At 39.6% G+C, this 17,690-nt stretch overlaps 1 protein-coding gene across 8 annotated transcripts in view; it reads left to right on the top strand.

The window, feature by feature from the left end:
• Positions 1 to 17,690, top strand: part of LOC111866657 (mannosylglucosyl-3-phosphoglycerate phosphatase) — a 171,398-nt gene that overhangs the window by 140,397 nt on the left and 13,311 nt on the right. For all 8 annotated transcript variants that reach the window (XM_023855827.2, XM_023855826.2, XM_023855825.2 and 5 more), the window contains one exon: positions 11,329 to 11,601. In XM_023855827.2, coding sequence (XP_023711595.1) covers positions 11,329 to 11,601 — 273 coding nt within the window. The remainder of the gene's footprint in view (positions 1 to 11,328; positions 11,602 to 17,690) is intronic.

The following is a 17,690-nucleotide window of genomic DNA, read 5'->3' as shown; positions in this document are numbered from 1 at the left end:
TGATGACCTTGGGGACAGAAGAGGATATTCTCATTTGAAGCACAAAGCTCTAGATCGCATTAAGTGGAGGAACTGTTTTGGAAGAGACTGTGGACCTGTCGTCTGACAGATTACTCATGAATGAATGAATATGTATAATCTTACTTTACAGAAACAACACATAAACAACACCTTTACAGACACCATGGCCCCATATTCAATGCAGTTTCAGAAACATAACCCACATAACAACACTACATTGAATCATCCCCCACCTTCCACCCATCTAGCCCCCCCACCATGTACCCCAACCCTCCTCATCCTTCACATAAATGGAACCTTGGTCACATTCTTCAGTCATTCATCATTACTCCAGTCAGCTACATCAGAAACACACAGTGAATAGTCAACCACTTAAACAACATAACTGAACACTAGAAATAGGGGTCTAAAATATAACATTTAAACCACACCAATGTCACATTTACACAAACATGTATATATTACAAGAGACTTCATATTGCAGCAGTAAATGAAAAAATACAATCACATGGAAACCATGATGTAACAACACCTTCTGTTCACTGTACGAGTATATACATAAAGACAGTAAATTACACTCATGTATGTATGTATGTAACCTTTACCAGTACCTGAAGAATGCCGTCTTCTGGGATGTGGCACCATGTAGTTGTTATGTGACTGATGTTTCGAAGGAATGCATCGCCTCCATCTTCAGGGTAGAAAAATCTGCGGGCGAAGCTGCAGCCACCTGCTTGCTCACAGATTTTTCTACCTTGGAAAAGGAGGTGATACATTCCTTCAAAACGTCGGTCACACAAGATCTACAGGGCGCCAAATCCCAGAAGAGGGCATTCTTCATAGTTACCATCATGAAAACCTCAAATCTTACATTTTCCAGTACCTGTTACATGTATGACAACATCATTTTCACATCCACTCAGAGTCAAATTTATCAAAGTCATCACTGCATAGAACAACTCAAGCAATACTGATTCACAGTGCTATATTGAGTACTACAAAACTGCTCAACACAACAGATTAAACACCACCCATAACACCATAAAATGCAAGTACAAAAATCACAGTCATACCTAACCATAACAGTATTGTCACAATTTAGGGGTGTGTGTGACTATAGATGGGGTATGGATTGGTGACCGGATTTATTGACTCACATCTGACACCAGAAAATCATGAATTTATGTGTGTGTGACTGTAGACAGGGTATGGCTTTTACTACTTGGAAGTACATTTTACTGATCACTGACACACAGACTAGTGTTCTCAATCTATTACAGTCTCCATTAACCATTTCCTAGCAACTGCTTTTAGTGAGGGAGAGTTTCAGCCTCCCGTACTCAGGTCCTCTTATCACAGCTGCACGTGCAGAACTCTTGTCAACTGACAGCTCAACTAAGTGGGTCCCAGGCTGGTGGCCATTGCACACAAACCTAGAGTTCTCTTCATAGGTTGACTTTCAACTGACAATTGAACTTCGTCATTCACTAACTAGCTACTTCATATCACTTCACTCAACTGAACTGTTGACAGCTGACACCTTCAACTCTGGAAATTGATTGACCCTGCTTATAACATTTTGGCACAAACCTCATAGCAAACACTGTTTCCACTGTTAGGTCCAAGAATACCTCGACCATTGTATGCTTATCAGAAACTTAGTTTCAGCCTTGGGTAGTACACAATGGTATTTCAGGCAGAAGTACATGCCGTTAAGGCATGTATTATGGAGAATCTAGATAGGAACTACAGAAATAGGAACATCTACATTCTGTCTGACAGCCAAGCTGCACTTACAGCGCTTGACAAACACCAGATCTACTCAAAATTGGTCTGGGATTGTCACCAAACTCTCATGGAACTGGCCAAACATAACAGGGTACAACTGATATGGGTGCCGGGGCATGAGGGTATTGCTGGAAACGAAATAGCAGACAAATTAGCTAAGATTGGAGCTGAACATCCATTCATAGGACCTGAACCAGCCTCTGGCATCTCTGTAGGAGTCACCAAAAAGGCAATCAGGGACTGGACAAATATGAATCACAATAAATGCTGGGGATCCTTGACTGCACTCAGGCAAGCAAAGGGACTCATATGAGGACCCTCTACTAAACGAGCAAAGGAACTTTTGAAGTTAAACAGGAACCAGCTATGATGGGTGGTAGGACAACTTACAGGACACTGTCACCTCGAAGGACACCTCTTCAAACTGGGACTAAGTAACAGTCCAACTTGTGAGAGGTGTCAAGAAGAAAATGAAACAGCCACACATATCCTATGCGAATGTGAGGCCTTAACTTGTTTAAGATTGCGCCATGTAGGTCAATATTTTATGGATCCAAGTGACTATTTCAATGTCCCCACATACAAGATCCTGCACTTCATTTAAAGTGCAGGATTGTTGAGGGGATAATCAGAAGTGGAGGCACAATAGATCACTGTGGTCGTGATGCAAGGGCCAAGAAGGCCCACCTCTTATGCATTCATTCATTCATTCATTGTATGCTTACCCATTTGCCTCAGGAATCTGTTTACCAAGCAGTTGCCTAGTGATAGCCCATGTATCACTGACATGTCTACCAGCTGTTACCAAGCAGCACATGTTCCGTCTCACAATCATCGCATAGACATATCAAGTACTACAAAACTACTCAACACACTAAACACCACCCATAATGCCATAAAATATAAGTACAGAAATCACAATTGTAGCAATATAAATAATTCACGGCCCTACTTTTACATTATAGATACAATATGAGCAAGAACATCCAGAAGAAAATAGGAAGATATACAAATATGCCTTTCAGTGCCAATCTACTAACTATAAACACACAACTAAAAGCCATTTAGTTGTCCCCCTGAAAGTGGTTAAAACATAACACTGCTACCACCCGTGAAAATTACCTTTTGTAATTATATTTTATATGTATACATTTTGCCGGTCACGGTAGCCGAGCGGTCTAAGGCATGCACTGTCTTCGCTCGCTCGGAAGCTGGGATCGTGGGTTCGAATCCCACTCCGGGCATGAATGTTTGTGTGCGTTTTTCTGTGTTTGTCTACAGGTAGAGGCCTTGCGACGAGCTGATCACTCGCCCAAGGAGTCCTACCGAATGTGTAAGATCTAGTAAACCGAAGTGAAACAGAGTTTCATGGAGGTAGGTCTAGGCCCTAACTGGGGCTGTAGTGCCACAGAAAAAAAAATATACATTTTATAATTTTATGTCTTTTTAGTATACTTTTCATGTATTCACCCCATCAAATAAACCTATAACTTAAAGACAGTGAAAAATGGATTAATGTGGTCATACTACCCAACAATAATGTCATATATTTAATGTTTAATTTATAGACACCTGATGATGGTCAGTTAGACTGTTTGCTGTAATAAACTGACTGACTTATTTCTGCATTTCATTTAGTCATTTATTGTATACTATTCAAGCCCATGTTTGTTTTGTGACAGTACAAAATGCTAGAATAGATATTATACATTCATCAGAAATACTTTTAATTGTGATTTATTCTGAGAAGAAGAGTATTCAGCATGTGCCATTGATGTCTTTGCAAAACTCTTGGTGCCTGACCTGGTTCAGCATTCCCAGTATTGCATTTTGTGTGATATAAATTGCATTAATGCCAAGTTTAAATCCTGCTGCCAGTGCTGTGGTAACAGGGGTTTCAAATCTAGATAATATAGGTTTGTTGTGTTCTTGAATGCATAGTTTTCAGGTGTTTGGAAACAAAGTTCTGAGGAAAGTATCTGGTCTTGAGAGATGATGTGAGTGTAAGTACTCATAATGAGGAACATTATGATATATGTGTTGCACAACTATTATTGCTAGAATGATGAAATTAAGTAGGGTATAATGGTTTGGACAGATGGAAAAACAACAAATGAATAATATTTTTTTGGTAGGAAAGCTATTCAGTTTGGCCATTTGGAAGATTGATGAGGAAATGAGAGGTAAAACAAGCACTAAGTTACCATTCCATAAATACCAAGAAGAGGTGATGCTTCTATTTTAACTTGTCAGTGTGGAGTGCTGTGCATTGCATGCTTTGCACATGCCATCCATCGCTATTGTGTGGACTACTTCTGTTTTGTGTTTCTATCATACAATTAGTATTTGAGCTACATGAGTTTTGTTCGCACATCTTCCAAGATGAAGTCCCATGCTAATATTTATTATGTGTATTGACCAGATTTATCAATTCTGTATTCAGTAAGTTATCTTGGAAATTTGTCAGTTATAATTCAGCTATTAATAGATGTGGCATTGACTATTAAAGATTTATTGATTGTGAAATTGTAGGTGTTATGAATGAATGTTTCTCTAATTCTGAAAACAGTAATATTGATTCAGATAATTAATCTGTTAGTGATGTTTATGTAACAGAAGCAATTGATGGTAGTGAACCTGAAGATATTATTGATTGAGGTGGGGGTGAAGATATGTCAAATTATGTGGTGCAAAGGGAAATGTTTAATGTATATCTGGACTGCAAAATGTAGCCAGAAATATTTGTGAAGTGATCAAGATGTGAAAGTTATTCTTTACAATTGAAATACATAATTGGTACACTGAACAGTGTATGAAATCAAGGGGAATGTTGTTTTCATTCAGATCAAGGCTAAGAGGGTTGATCCATATCATGGTAATCAAAACCTACTTCCAGGTCCAGTTTAAAAAAAAATGCCACTAAAGCACTGCCCATTTTTTAGCTGTCACTTCACTGGACCAGTTTACGTCAGTATGCAGATTTTTACATTTCAGTAATAAACATAGTTCACAACATATCAAGGTGCATAAAAGCTGTTTTCAATGTATTGTATAATAATATACCTCAGACACAAATTTCAGACTTTGTATTTGCCTAAGCAGGATATTTCTGTTGAAGAATCTCTGACTTTTGTGGGAAAGGATGCTGATCATTTTGCCAACAATTGTCAGTAGTTATCATAATTTAGTAAAAAAAAAACATTTATGCTTTGCATGTGCAGTGCTGGGTACTTGTAGTCCTTCATTTTGCAGACAGGGAAAAAGACAAAACACTGAACTCGTCTTTGATCTCAAGGGACACAAATAAAACAATGGCAATTGCCTCGGAACTTGTGGAACTTTACTAGGAAATGGGGTACACAGTCTAAATGGACAGTTTCTTTAAATTTTCATCTTTGGTTCAGAAGTCAGAGGTGTTCATAGACTATGTTGGAATGTTGAGTCTGATTAGAAAGGGTGCTCCTAAGAAACTGAAAGAGAAGTTGGTGAAAGGAGAGCTGATATTTTTGGCATTCTGAATCAATCTCGTGGATTAAGTTGAATAACAGAAGAAATGTCACCATGATATCCATATTTCATACTGATGAGACAAGGGAAGTGACAGCACAAAGGGAACTGGAAAAAGTGAAACTTGTAGCAACCACTTTATGGGGCTGTGGACTGGAAGGACCAGCTCCTCCAGAATTATCTCATAGAGGGAAAGAAAACATATAAATTGAATATGAAGACCAGAATGTTGCCGAAAATGTATGCATTGAATTCTCTATTCACTTGTAGAAGGAATAGAGCTGATGGAGGCTCTTCTAGCAAATCATGGAACTGTAGTTGAGAGGAAGTGGCCTGGAAGACATTCATCTGAGAACACTATGCCATGCTTGATATGAAGACATTTCTTGGAAAAGATTCCACCTACTGAAAAGAAAGCCAGGCCACAAAAGAGATGTACTGTTGTAAACAGACGGAAAGGAAAGAGGCATTGTTTTGGTATCCTGACTATGAAGCAAGACTGCATTGGAGAACGCTTCAGAATATATCGCATGGAACTCAACTTGTAATATACATACTTTCCCAAACTTTTCATAGTAAATTTTTGCATATATACCATTCAGTTTCGTATTGTTACGTGATGGCTGAAAGCCAAACAAGAAGAGGCGGCCTTTGCTAGGCAACGGCAGAGTGAAGACGTTTCCATGGCAGCAGATAGTGATGTAACAATAGAAGATGTGGTGTTTTCGGTTCATGCACCCACAGCAAGGAAGTCATGCTTGAGTTTCATTGTTCGTAGCCTCTACCTGGCAGCGACTAGTGAACAAACAGAAGATTTTGTGTGTGATGTAATTGTAGTCATCTGTAGGGTAAAGTAAGATACAGTTGTCCCTTTGCTTAACAAATTAAGCATGACGCCCTGAAGGCATGGGAAGGAGTGGATGTATAGATCCAAATTTTCTTGACCTCGGCACTAGCTGGAGGTACGTGATAAGCTTCACGCCCTGGCCGCTTTACCCCCAGGGTAAGAGTGCCCAGTGGATAGGAAGTTTGGTGGACTTCAGAGCCAGTCTAGACAACATGGAGAAGAGAGAATCCTTGATCCTACCAGGACTCAAACTCCGACCCCTTGCTTGTCCAGCCTGTGGCCAGTCGCTATTCTCACTGCTCTATCCCAACTCCTGTAGTGATCTTTAAAGTGTGTAAATCAGTGAGACTGTAGTTACAAGTTCTAAGCATTCAGTATATCCCGTTACCAGTCCAAATCCTTTGTCTAGTCACTAACACATGACAGTTTGTATTAGTGTTACTGTTAGTGCTGAGAAATTCTGTGGTGCTTGGACTATAAGACATGAGTCTGGAGTGATGAATTGCATTATTATCAGCCTAGAAACTTTTGGGTTTCAGTTGTATTGTTTATCAAGAGCAAGAGGTATCTTAGTGTTTTGTGCTCTTGAAATTAGAAATGTGTTGTGCCTCGTAACTGAAATTTTGCTTCTCTTCATTTCAATATCTTTTCAACAGAAGCCAAACATTTTATGAAAATGATTCCAAGGTGAACCCAAAAAATAATTCTTAACATTTTTATGGTGCAAGTTCCTTCAAAATCTGTTGAAAAATATTGAAATTGTGACTAGTTTAAAGTCAGCGTTATTTTGCATACGTAAATTTAATTCCTCGGTGGAAACTGCTTCTGCAGCATGTTAGAGCCCGGTGCATAAATCCCACTGGGTTCAAGGGTTAAAATGCATCAGGGCAGCCTGTCATGTAATATGTATGTCCAAACTCTTCTCTGAGTGCTAGTTGTTGGATTAGCAGATGCAGCATTAATACCTCCTCTTAATTTGCATATTGTATGCTGCAGTCAGCATATGCTGGTGACATGAATGCATGTGTTTCCCTCAAACTGTGGTGTACTGTTTCAGACACATCTGTTAGTTTGTTTCTGGGCTGCGCCATAGCTCAAGCGGTTAATCACTGGCTTCCCACTGCGGCGGTCCAAGTTCAATCCTGGGTCTGGTCAGATGGGATTTGAGGTGGTCAGAGTGGCGCTGGGGCGGTTTTTTTCTCTGAGTACTTCAGTTTCCCCTGTCAATCTTCATTCCACAAAATTCTCCATCATCATAATCACCCAGGGCAGGTACAATAGGCCAATCAGTGGCCACTGTGCCGAGTGAACCCAGCCGGACTCCACCCCCTATTAAGCGATTTTTTTAGATTGGTTCTGATCTTGATTCTGATTTTCTTGATGCAGCTCTAACATTTTCATTACAAAAGTTACACAGAAAATGCATATTGGCATATTCCACATTATTAAATCATATTGACCCCGTTTATTGATATCACTGCTTTGCCGTTGGAAATGAATGCAGTATGTGAGCTATGTTATATAACATTATAAAGATTCTACCATGTGGACACACAAAATAGATGAAGACTAAAATACCTTAACTCTTGAACAATGGCAAATCTCAAGGCTGTTTTGTCCACTTTCTGCTCCAATTTATGTTCTCAACAAGCAATTAAAGTCTGGCCATAGAACTTTAAATCAGTCTATATGTGTATTTACAGAATGGGTTTCAATTATACAGATTGGCCCAGATGTCAGTTAACATAAATTATTCTTTTGTATTAATGTGACTACTTACATTTAAACCTGTGAACAGTTGTATGAGTTAGCTACATGTGTTGTTTCTAATTCAGTTTCTCCAGTTCCTTGCAGGTAGCTTCACCAGTAACATTGTGCCTTTTAGTTAGTTTCTTGAGGTGGGGTGAGGCTGAATCCACTTGGTACATCAGCCACTAATTGGCCTATTGTACCAGCCCTGGATGATAGATGATGAGTATGGAGATTTCAGTGGAATGAGAATTGGCAGGTGAAACTGAAATACCCTGAGCAAACTTGCCCCAGTACCATGTTGTCCACCACAAATCCCACATGATTTGACCTGTAATCGAACTCGGGCTGCCACGGTGAGAAGCCAGCAACCAACCACCTGAGCTATGGTGCAACCCTAACATTGTGCCTTAGTTCCTTTTAATTGTCTCCAGTGTTTCATTATTGTTTGTTACTATCAGTTGTAAGTTAACTTAATATTGTGACATGTTGCGCAACGGAGAACCCCCCCCATCAGCAGTGACGCGGCGGGTGAGTCAGCGCTCCCCTCCCCCCCTCTGCATGGTAACGTAACGCGCAACGCGCGGTGACACAACAGGATGACATGGCACCGATTCCTACTGTGACAAAGCACTCATTACGCAAGAGGCAAGCACTGCGGCTATATAAGGGAATTGCACAGCGGCTACGAGTCAGTTGTAACGTAGCAGTCAGCCAGTTCAGTTGTAGTTCCGAGAGAGTTCCAAGCTACCTATGAGTTAGTTAAAGTGTATCAGCAGCGAGTTCTGAGTCAGTTCCGAGTTAGCCAGCAACCAGTCAGTTGTATTCTGGCATTTGCAATGTAGCATTTGTGATACTGCAGATAGCAGTAATTGTGAATCTGTAATTTGGGTGATTGTAAGTGCGAATGTGAAATAAAATTCGCTATATCAAATATGGCGTGAAGTTATTTGTTGCGTTATACACCCAACACGTGACAATTTGGTGTCAGAAGTGGGATGACGAACTTAAACACGCCACACACTAATTATTGTGCATCGAGTACTTTCCTGCAACAAAATGGAGAAACAAGATATGCAAGGAATAATGGAAATGCTGGCAAGAATCGATGCCAGCATGAGATCCAACCAAGCTAAGGCGGAAGCCGACCATAAGGATTTCATAGCAAGATGGGAGGCTGACAGACAGGCCTGGCGAGAAGAGTTGGCTGCAGAGAGAGAAGCCTTCCAAGCAGAGACGAATGCCATCGAAGCCAGGATGGCTGCCATGCGAGCCAAGAGGTTGAAAACCAATATGAATGCCTGGCAGGAAGAGACGACAGCCTGCCAAGATACAGTGGAGACAAATCCAAGCGAAAAACAGGATGTAGTGGGCATGGCACAAGAAGAAGAGGTCCCCGTAGTGATACCGGTCAGAGTGACGATGGCCTGCCAAGAGATGGAGGCACGTCTAGAAGGAGAAAAGCCGGCCTCAATGCACAGGAAACCTGAGGCGGCAGAATTACGAGAGGTACCCATAGAAGACGCCGAAGTAATGCCAGTCGGAGAACCGAAGAAGAAAAGGCGTAGGGACTGAAAGCGACGAATTATGAAGAACCCGACGCGGGAAAATTGCGGACCCCAGAATAAATTGGCCGTCAGCAGGAAGGTGTCCCGCTCTGCAAGAGTGGCATGGCGCCAGAGAAACATCTTCAATAAATCGTGGACCCGAGGAGATCATGTGTCCCGGATAAAGTTGGCTGCCACCTGCAGGAAGATATCCCATCCCGCGGCAGTGGCACGACGTTGGACAAATGCCTAGAAGAAGGAAACTCCCAAGGGAACCTTCAGATACTGGAGAAAGGACTTGGTGCCACGGTCTCATGCCAGCAAGCTGCTGGAAGACCAGGAGGAACAACGACGTCAGCGAGTGCAGACAACGCATCAAGAGCTGTTACGTCGACATAAGGAACCTCCAAAGAAAGAAATGATCAAGGATTGGACCTTGTGGAGGGGACGACCCCCTCCAAAACGTAAAAAGAGACTTCAAGCAGAGGAGGAACCGGATATGTAGAAGAACTGGCCTCCCCAGAGGGAGTGAATGTGCCACGGGAGAAAGCAATGAATGAATGTGATCTTCTGGCGAGCTGAAAGGAAACCGCTCGAGACGAGCTTTGTCTCAAGAGAGTAGTGGATGTAACGGACAAAGAATAGTCACTGCAAGAAGAGTAGCCGAAACAACAGGAGACACTGCAAGCACAGCTACGGGACGGAAAAGGAACGGGGGTGCACCGTTAGGCTATTCGGGACGAACAGCCTTAAGGAGGGAGCAGTGTGACATGTTGCGCAACGGAGAACCCCCCCCACCAGCAGTGACGCGGCGGGTGAGTCAGCGCTCCCCTCCCCCCCTCCGCACGGTAAGGTAACGCGCAACGCGCGGTGACGCAACAGGATGACGTGGCACCGATTCCTACTGTGACAAGGCACTCATTATGCAACAGGCAAGCACAGCGGCTATATAAGGGAATTGCATAGCAGCTACGAGTCAGTTGTAACGTAACAGTCGGCCAGTTCAGTTGTAGTTCCGAGAGAGTTCCGAGCTACCTATGAGTTAGTTAAAATGTATCAGCAGCGAGTTCTGAGTCAGTTCCGAGTTAGCCAGCAACCAGTCAGTTGTATTCTGGCATTTGCAATGTAGCATTTGTGATACTGCAGATAGCAGTAATTGTGAATCTGTAATTTGGGTGATTGTAAGTGCGAATGTGAAATAAAATTCGCTATATCAAATATGGCGTGAAGTTATTTGTCGCGTTATACACCCAACACGTGACAATATCAATAAATTTTTCTTTTACAAAATAGGTGGAAACATGATAAAAAGTATGCTACAATTATTGAAATGTTTCTTAATGAATTGTAAATCAAGAAATATTTTCAAAACAGCTGAGATTTAAATCACGTACAAGTCCTTAATGAGAAGGCCTCTGAAGGCCAAAACACGGTAATGCCACTCAATTTGTAGAATTGTATCACATTGTTTTGAGTTGTGCAGTAAACATGGAGGATCTCATTTCAAGCAATTTTTGTAAATTCAGTGAGTAATAAAGAACTTTCTCATATATTTCAGTGTACATTTTCTAACCACTTAACTGTCTTTTGGGCCATCCTGTATGTTTGTTGGACCTCGTGTGTAATTATAATACTGATTGACTATTGTAATCCTTTGGTAATTTTATGCTACGAAATGAAATGGAGAGTTTACACATAAATTTAAAACAAAAGGAAGAAGAAGTGAACTTCACTTAATCATCTGGGATTTTGTGTGTGATGAAGCACTGAAAATTATTAACAGAAGAAGTACACAATTTTCCACTTTAAAAACTCACAGTATTTCTAGTGATTTAAGATATCTCAAATATAGCATTTCTCTTTTCAGGCAGTCTTGTTAAAATGTTGGATGGTGCAGGAGGAGAATTGGATGGTCCACCACCTATCCGAAGAGCCAGCACAGTTGATATTAATGCAGGAGACAACAGGCACTCACCCAGCCCCTCTCCTCCTCATCCTCATACACATGCTCATCCACCGCCTCATACACATGCTCAGTTACGCAGCAGACTTACTCGAAGAGCAAGTTTAGATGACCTAGAACAAGAATCATGTCAACTCACACCAAGGATTGAAGGACGTATAGTCATCCTTACAGATGAGGTAAGAAATAGAGATACTGGGTTTTTGGACTTTGTCCATCGTCCGGATTCTAAATAAATAAGAAAAACACGATGTTATGGGAATTGGTGGATCTGTTTCCGTCCTCAGGCGAGGAAAGACACCTACTCTGTTGGGTCCCTTAGAAAGAGATGGCCTTAATCACTGGACCAAGGTAAGATATGCTCGAGTATGAGGCTTTTCTTCCCAGAAATGCTGTTAGAATATTCTAAGAGCAATGATATCTTTACTTTGCTATAGCATGAGTGCAAAGTGATGTTCTCAAGCATTTTATTCTGCATGGGTGAGTACCAGGTTATCTTGAAATAGGCCATGACCTTCCTCATCCTTTTCAGTTCACCACACATGACTCCTTCATGTCTTTCAGTGCTAAATGATATCAGAAGCTGATACATTATCACTACGTAGCCTATGTAATAACCTAAAATAATGGGTTTACTGTTTTTATTATCACAAATTGTGTAGTTCATTATTATAATGTTCTCTGCATTAATTATGAAATTCTCTTTGTGTCATACAAGGTCTTCCACAGGGAGTGAGTATTTTAGAATTCTCTCTGTACAAGGGAAGTTTCATGCATACAAGCCACCTGTAAATGTGTGGTGTTTTGGTTGTCATGGTGAACTGGCCTGTGAATCAAAGTGCATTTGTTGAACTTTTTCAGCACAGTCTGTTGTGTATACTAAGGTTCCCCTAACTGAGGGTTTATGAACTGAACTTGAATCATTAGGGCCTACTGATATTTCACAAACTCCTATAATAATCAATTGAAATTGCCAGTTAAGATCCTTGTTAAGTGTGCATGTAGAAAATATACATGGTCTGAGTACAGATAGAGTTTTCTTTAATATTCTGTTGTGAAGATATAGCAGGTTTCTGGGTCTGTACAGGTACTGTTTGAGTCACATGGAGAATATGATTTCAAATTTTAGGTCTTTTCATATTCATATTCATATTTATTTCAAGTTCAGTTGATCCATACATGAGTTGAAAGTACAAACTGTTGGATATAGAACGTGTCACAAAGTAAATACTAGTCTAAGTTCCCAATCATTGGAACAGAGTCAAAATACCCGATAAGAACGATATATGATACAGTACACACATTATTAAAATTTCATTTAAATACAATAAGATAAAACCATAAATTAAAAGTACCAGTAACATATGTATTCAACAATGACTTTAACATGAAGTATAAAAAAAACAAAAAACTAATTACCCTGAGGAAAGTGTCACAACCATCACTTAAAAGCTACAGTATACCAAAGAAACAACCTATGACCACACTTCACATCCAACAAATTGGTTATACCAACCACTGGTCTATACAATACATTCCCAGAATCATGATGCATAACAATAGTACTGTAAACCGTCCTACATGTACCAGCCCCACCAATCAGCCCACAATGCATACAACAAAATGTAATAAGACATCCCACTTCCTAGTATGCCTTCTATACAGGACTTCAATATGCAAAGGGGTGAAAATCACCCCATTCACCCATCAAATAACTCCCGTAGTGAGTAATAGGATTTCTCCAAAAGATATCTCTTTAAAGCTAATTTAAACTGTTTCTTCTTGTTTACTAGATCCTTTAATGAGGATGGAAGCAGATTGTAAGTCTTAATGCCCATATAATAAACCCCTTTTTGATAGCTGGATAACCTTGCTTGTGGCAACTTCAAATTGTTTTTACTTCTAATGTTTATACTATGTAGATCAGTGTTGGTTTTAAATAACTCAATGTTATCTATTACAAAAATTAATAACGAGAATATGAGTTGAGAATAAAACGGTAAAATGTTCAAATCCTTAAATAAATTTCTACAAGAGTCTCTTTTCTTAGAATTAGTAATAATTCTAATTACCCTTTTTTGAAGCCTAAATATATCACCACTATGAGAAGAGGTTCCCCAAAAGATTATTCCATAAGTCATAATGCTATGAAAATACGCGAAATAAATCCTCTTTAGTGATTCGGGTGATACAAAGGGTTTAAGTGTCATAATTGCATATGTTGCTTTACATAATTTAACCTTGAGATCCTGAATATGTTTTTTCCAGGATAGGACACTATCGATAGTAATACCCAAAAATTTAGTCTCCATACAATTGACAATATATTTATTATTATAACTGATGTTTATCGGAATTTCTGGAGTATTAGTCGTTTTGAATTGTATATATTGGGTTTTATCAAAATTCAATACTAGAAGATTGGTACTGAACCACTTATTTATTTGATCAAATACTAAGATAAGGTCTTCTTTGAAATTTATAGAATTAGGGTTGTTGACAATAATACTTGTATCATCAGCGAAGAGAATTGGATAAGAGGACATATTTACCACATAAGGAAGATCATTAATATATAACAAAAAAAGCAGCGGTCCAAGAATTGACCCCTGCGGAACACCGTGTTTGATCTTACCCCACTCTGAGGTCCTCTTAACTTTTACAGAGTTCTCTTCAATAAGGACTCTTTGATATCTGTCTTTAAGATATGATTTCATTAACAAGTTAGCACTTCCAGTAATCCCATAAAATTCTAATTTCTTCAATAATATATCGTGATTAACACTGTCGAATGCCTTTTCTAAATCACAGAATATACCTCCCACCACAGACTTGCTGTTCCATGCTTGTAGAATGTACTTTAATAAAGTAAATATGGCTTTCTGAGTGGAGGAATTACTTCTAAACCCAAATTGATCTGTAGATAATATATTATTATTAACGACATGTTCTAATAATCTTGCTAGTATAACTTTCTCAAATATTTTTGAGAAGGATGTCAATAGTGAAATTGGTCTATAGTTCTTAATATCTTTTTTATCACCCTTCTTATAAATTGGTTTTATTATGGAATATTTCAATCGAGATGGAAATTTACCTGATAATAAATTTACCTCTTTGACAAAAGAGTTAGGGAACCAATGATATAGACGGTGATACTCAAAAGTAGGATATGAGTTTAAAGAGAGTAAATGATCTTCTTTTTTTATTCATGGAACTGCAGGATTGTTTGTGGTGCTTGTTCACCTCACACACCAGAAAACATCGAAAGGATGAGGAATGCAGTACAAAGTTGTCAGCCCTCCTGTTCAGCTGTGTGACATTTGAATTTTACACAAATATTACATTACATGGCATTGCTTTCCGTGGATCCAAAGTTAGCCAAAATGACTGTAGGATGTGGAATATGTCATGTGAATACAAAACATATGTACAGTCCCAGTGGAGTTGTCACAAGAGAAACCAAGAATATACAGTGACTACACACAAGGCTATTTAAAGATACATAAGTTATTTTCTAGACAATAGGTATTCATCAACAGAGTAGAATGAATGTGTATTTAAGTATCGTTTCAGTGCTATTTTAAATCATGCCTTTTCATTCGTAAGACCTTTGAGATCAGATGGCAGGTTATTAAAAATGTTGAATCCAGCATAATATGCGCTTTTCTGAAAGCATGAGAGGTTAGCAATTGGTTTATGAAGACAGTGTTTGTGTTTTATGTTAACACTGTGTACATCCTCGTTCATCTGAAAATGTTCGTTATTTGTAATGAAGTTTATTAATGAATATATACAAGGTGGTTCAAATATGACTGGGACTGATTTGTGTGTAAACAAGCCGCACTGCGCAGTAGCGTGCGACCTTGAGAGAGTGAAGCCACAACCTCCACCTTCCCTCCTGTTTGGGTTAGAACCTGTTCAGTCCTCTCTGGGAGTTGCTAGAGTGATGAGCGAACAGAAAGTACCGTGGAGTGTGGAACAATGCATTGTGATCAAATTCATCATTGGAGAAAACATCCCATCCACTGAAATTCACCACAGACTCCAGCAACAGTATGGGGAAGAGTGTCTCTCACGGACCCATGTGTTTGAGTGGTGTAAGTGCTCCAGAGAGGGCAGAGCATGTGGAGAATGAACCTCATGATTGTTGGCCACGAACATCCATCGTTGAGCCAAACATTGATCATGCAGACGTGCTTATTCGTGAGAATAGGCCCATCACTATCAAGGAACTTGGAGCAATGCTGTCCATCAGTGTTAGTAGTGTAGAAGACATTGTGTAATACCGCCAGCACTGTCGCAAGGTGAATGCACGGTGGGTACCACGCACTTTGACAGACATGAACAAAATGGTGCACATGCAAGCTGCCAATCGTCTCCTACAGCAGTTTGAAGATGAAAGTGATGCATTTTGGAAGTCTATAGTGACCACCAATGAAACATGGGTGCACTACTTCGTTCCCGAGTCCCAGCAGCCGTCTCACGAGTGGCAGCATACCTGTTCTCCCAAACCCAGGAGAGCGAGGAGGAGCTGTTCGGCAGGAAAAGTGATGGCAACGTTCTTCTGGGACTGGCAGGGGGTTATCCATGTAGACTTTCTCACAGATGCCAGAACAGTTGATACAGCTTATTACTCAGACCTCCTGGCAACAGACATGAAGGAAAAGATCCAATCCAAGCAGAAGTCAGGTGGAAAGCGGGTAACCTTCCTTCAAGACAATGCATGCCCCCATATGGCCAAAACAACATTGGAAACCCTCCGGAAATTGAAATGGAACCTTCTGACACATCCGCAGTACAGTCCTGATTTGGCCCCAAGTGATTTCTACATGTTTGGAAGGCTCAAATCACACTTGCAAGGCATGCAGTTTGTGGATGACGATGCCATCATCCAGACTGTTGTGGAGTGGATATGCCGCCAACCACAAGCCTGTTTTGAAAAGAGCATCAGGATGCTTCCAGAACATTGGAAAAAAATGTGTTGACTCCAGAGGGGAGTACGTTGAAGATTGACATGTGCAAGTAAGTGTTTGGCAATTATGGTTTAAAAAAATCAGTCCTGGTCATATTTGAACAACCTCGTATTTTTCACAAGGAAAAGTTAAGATCTGTAGTCTCTTAAATAGATCTTTACAAGAATTATGGGATTTGACATCCATCATGTTTCTAACAATTTTCTTTTGCCTTGTAAATACCTTTTTATTGTCAGATGAATTACCCCACTGAATTATTCCATACTTCATTAAAGAGTGAAAGTAAGCAAAATAGATTGATTTGAGAGTGTCAATATTACTAATATGTAACATGAATCTAACTGCATAACATGCTCTACTTAACTTTGGAATCAACAGATCAATATGGTTTTTCCAGATTAAATGATTATGAATTTGCAAACCAAGGAATTTTGTGTTTATTCCCTATTCTATGTATTTATCATCATATCCTATGTTAAATGGATATTGTGGTGAATTTATTGTTATAAATTTTATTACATTTGTTTTTTCTAGGTTCAGGGACAGCTTGTTTGCAGAAAACCATTCACTCATTTGCGAAAGAACCTTGCTTGATAACATGAAGAAATCATTGAAATTTTTACCAAAACTTATAACACTAGAGTCATCTGCAAATATTATAGGAATTGATGAGATCCTTAGTGTAGGAGGGAGGTCGTTTATATAAATTATGAAATTTGCTATTATTAAAATTATAATTTGAGTTAGCATCCATATAAAATTCTGATTACCAACTTATGAAGGGTCATGATAAAATGGCATGTCTAAATTTATGTTTTTAAAAGTTTTGTGTAATATTGCTGCTGTTTTATATTTGTTAATAGTGACTGATGAGGTCCATTTTCACCTCAACAGATGTGTTATCAAACAGAATTTTCAGTACTGGCCAAAGTGCAGCTGCATAAACAACAGTTGGAATTCTTTCATGCATTGGCATATCAAATTTGAGCCAAAAATTCTTCCATATGCATAATAGACTGAATTGAAGAATGTTTTGACAGCAGCCACACATTGAGTCATGTATCTGTTTGCTGTGATAGCTGAAACCATATACATGTAGAACTTCCCCCGTTATGGCACTGCATTCCAAAACACCCAACCCCAATGGCAAACCCTGTACTTCTTATTAGAAGTGTCATTCGTCTTGATCCAGGAGGGTACAAGAATATTGTGACATGTTGACCCCTACCTCCCCAGCGGTACGTGGCGGTAACGTAACGCTCGCGTTACTACGGTAATAGGCGAGTTCCCGC

This window comes from Cryptotermes secundus, unplaced genomic scaffold (genome assembly GCF_002891405.2).
Source record: "Cryptotermes secundus unplaced genomic scaffold, Csec_1.0 scaffold2030, whole genome shotgun sequence".
NCBI lineage: Eukaryota > Metazoa > Arthropoda > Insecta > Blattodea > Kalotermitidae > Cryptotermes > Cryptotermes secundus.
Note: the sequence above shows the minus strand (reverse complement) of the source record. Positions and strands in the feature narration are given on the sequence as shown.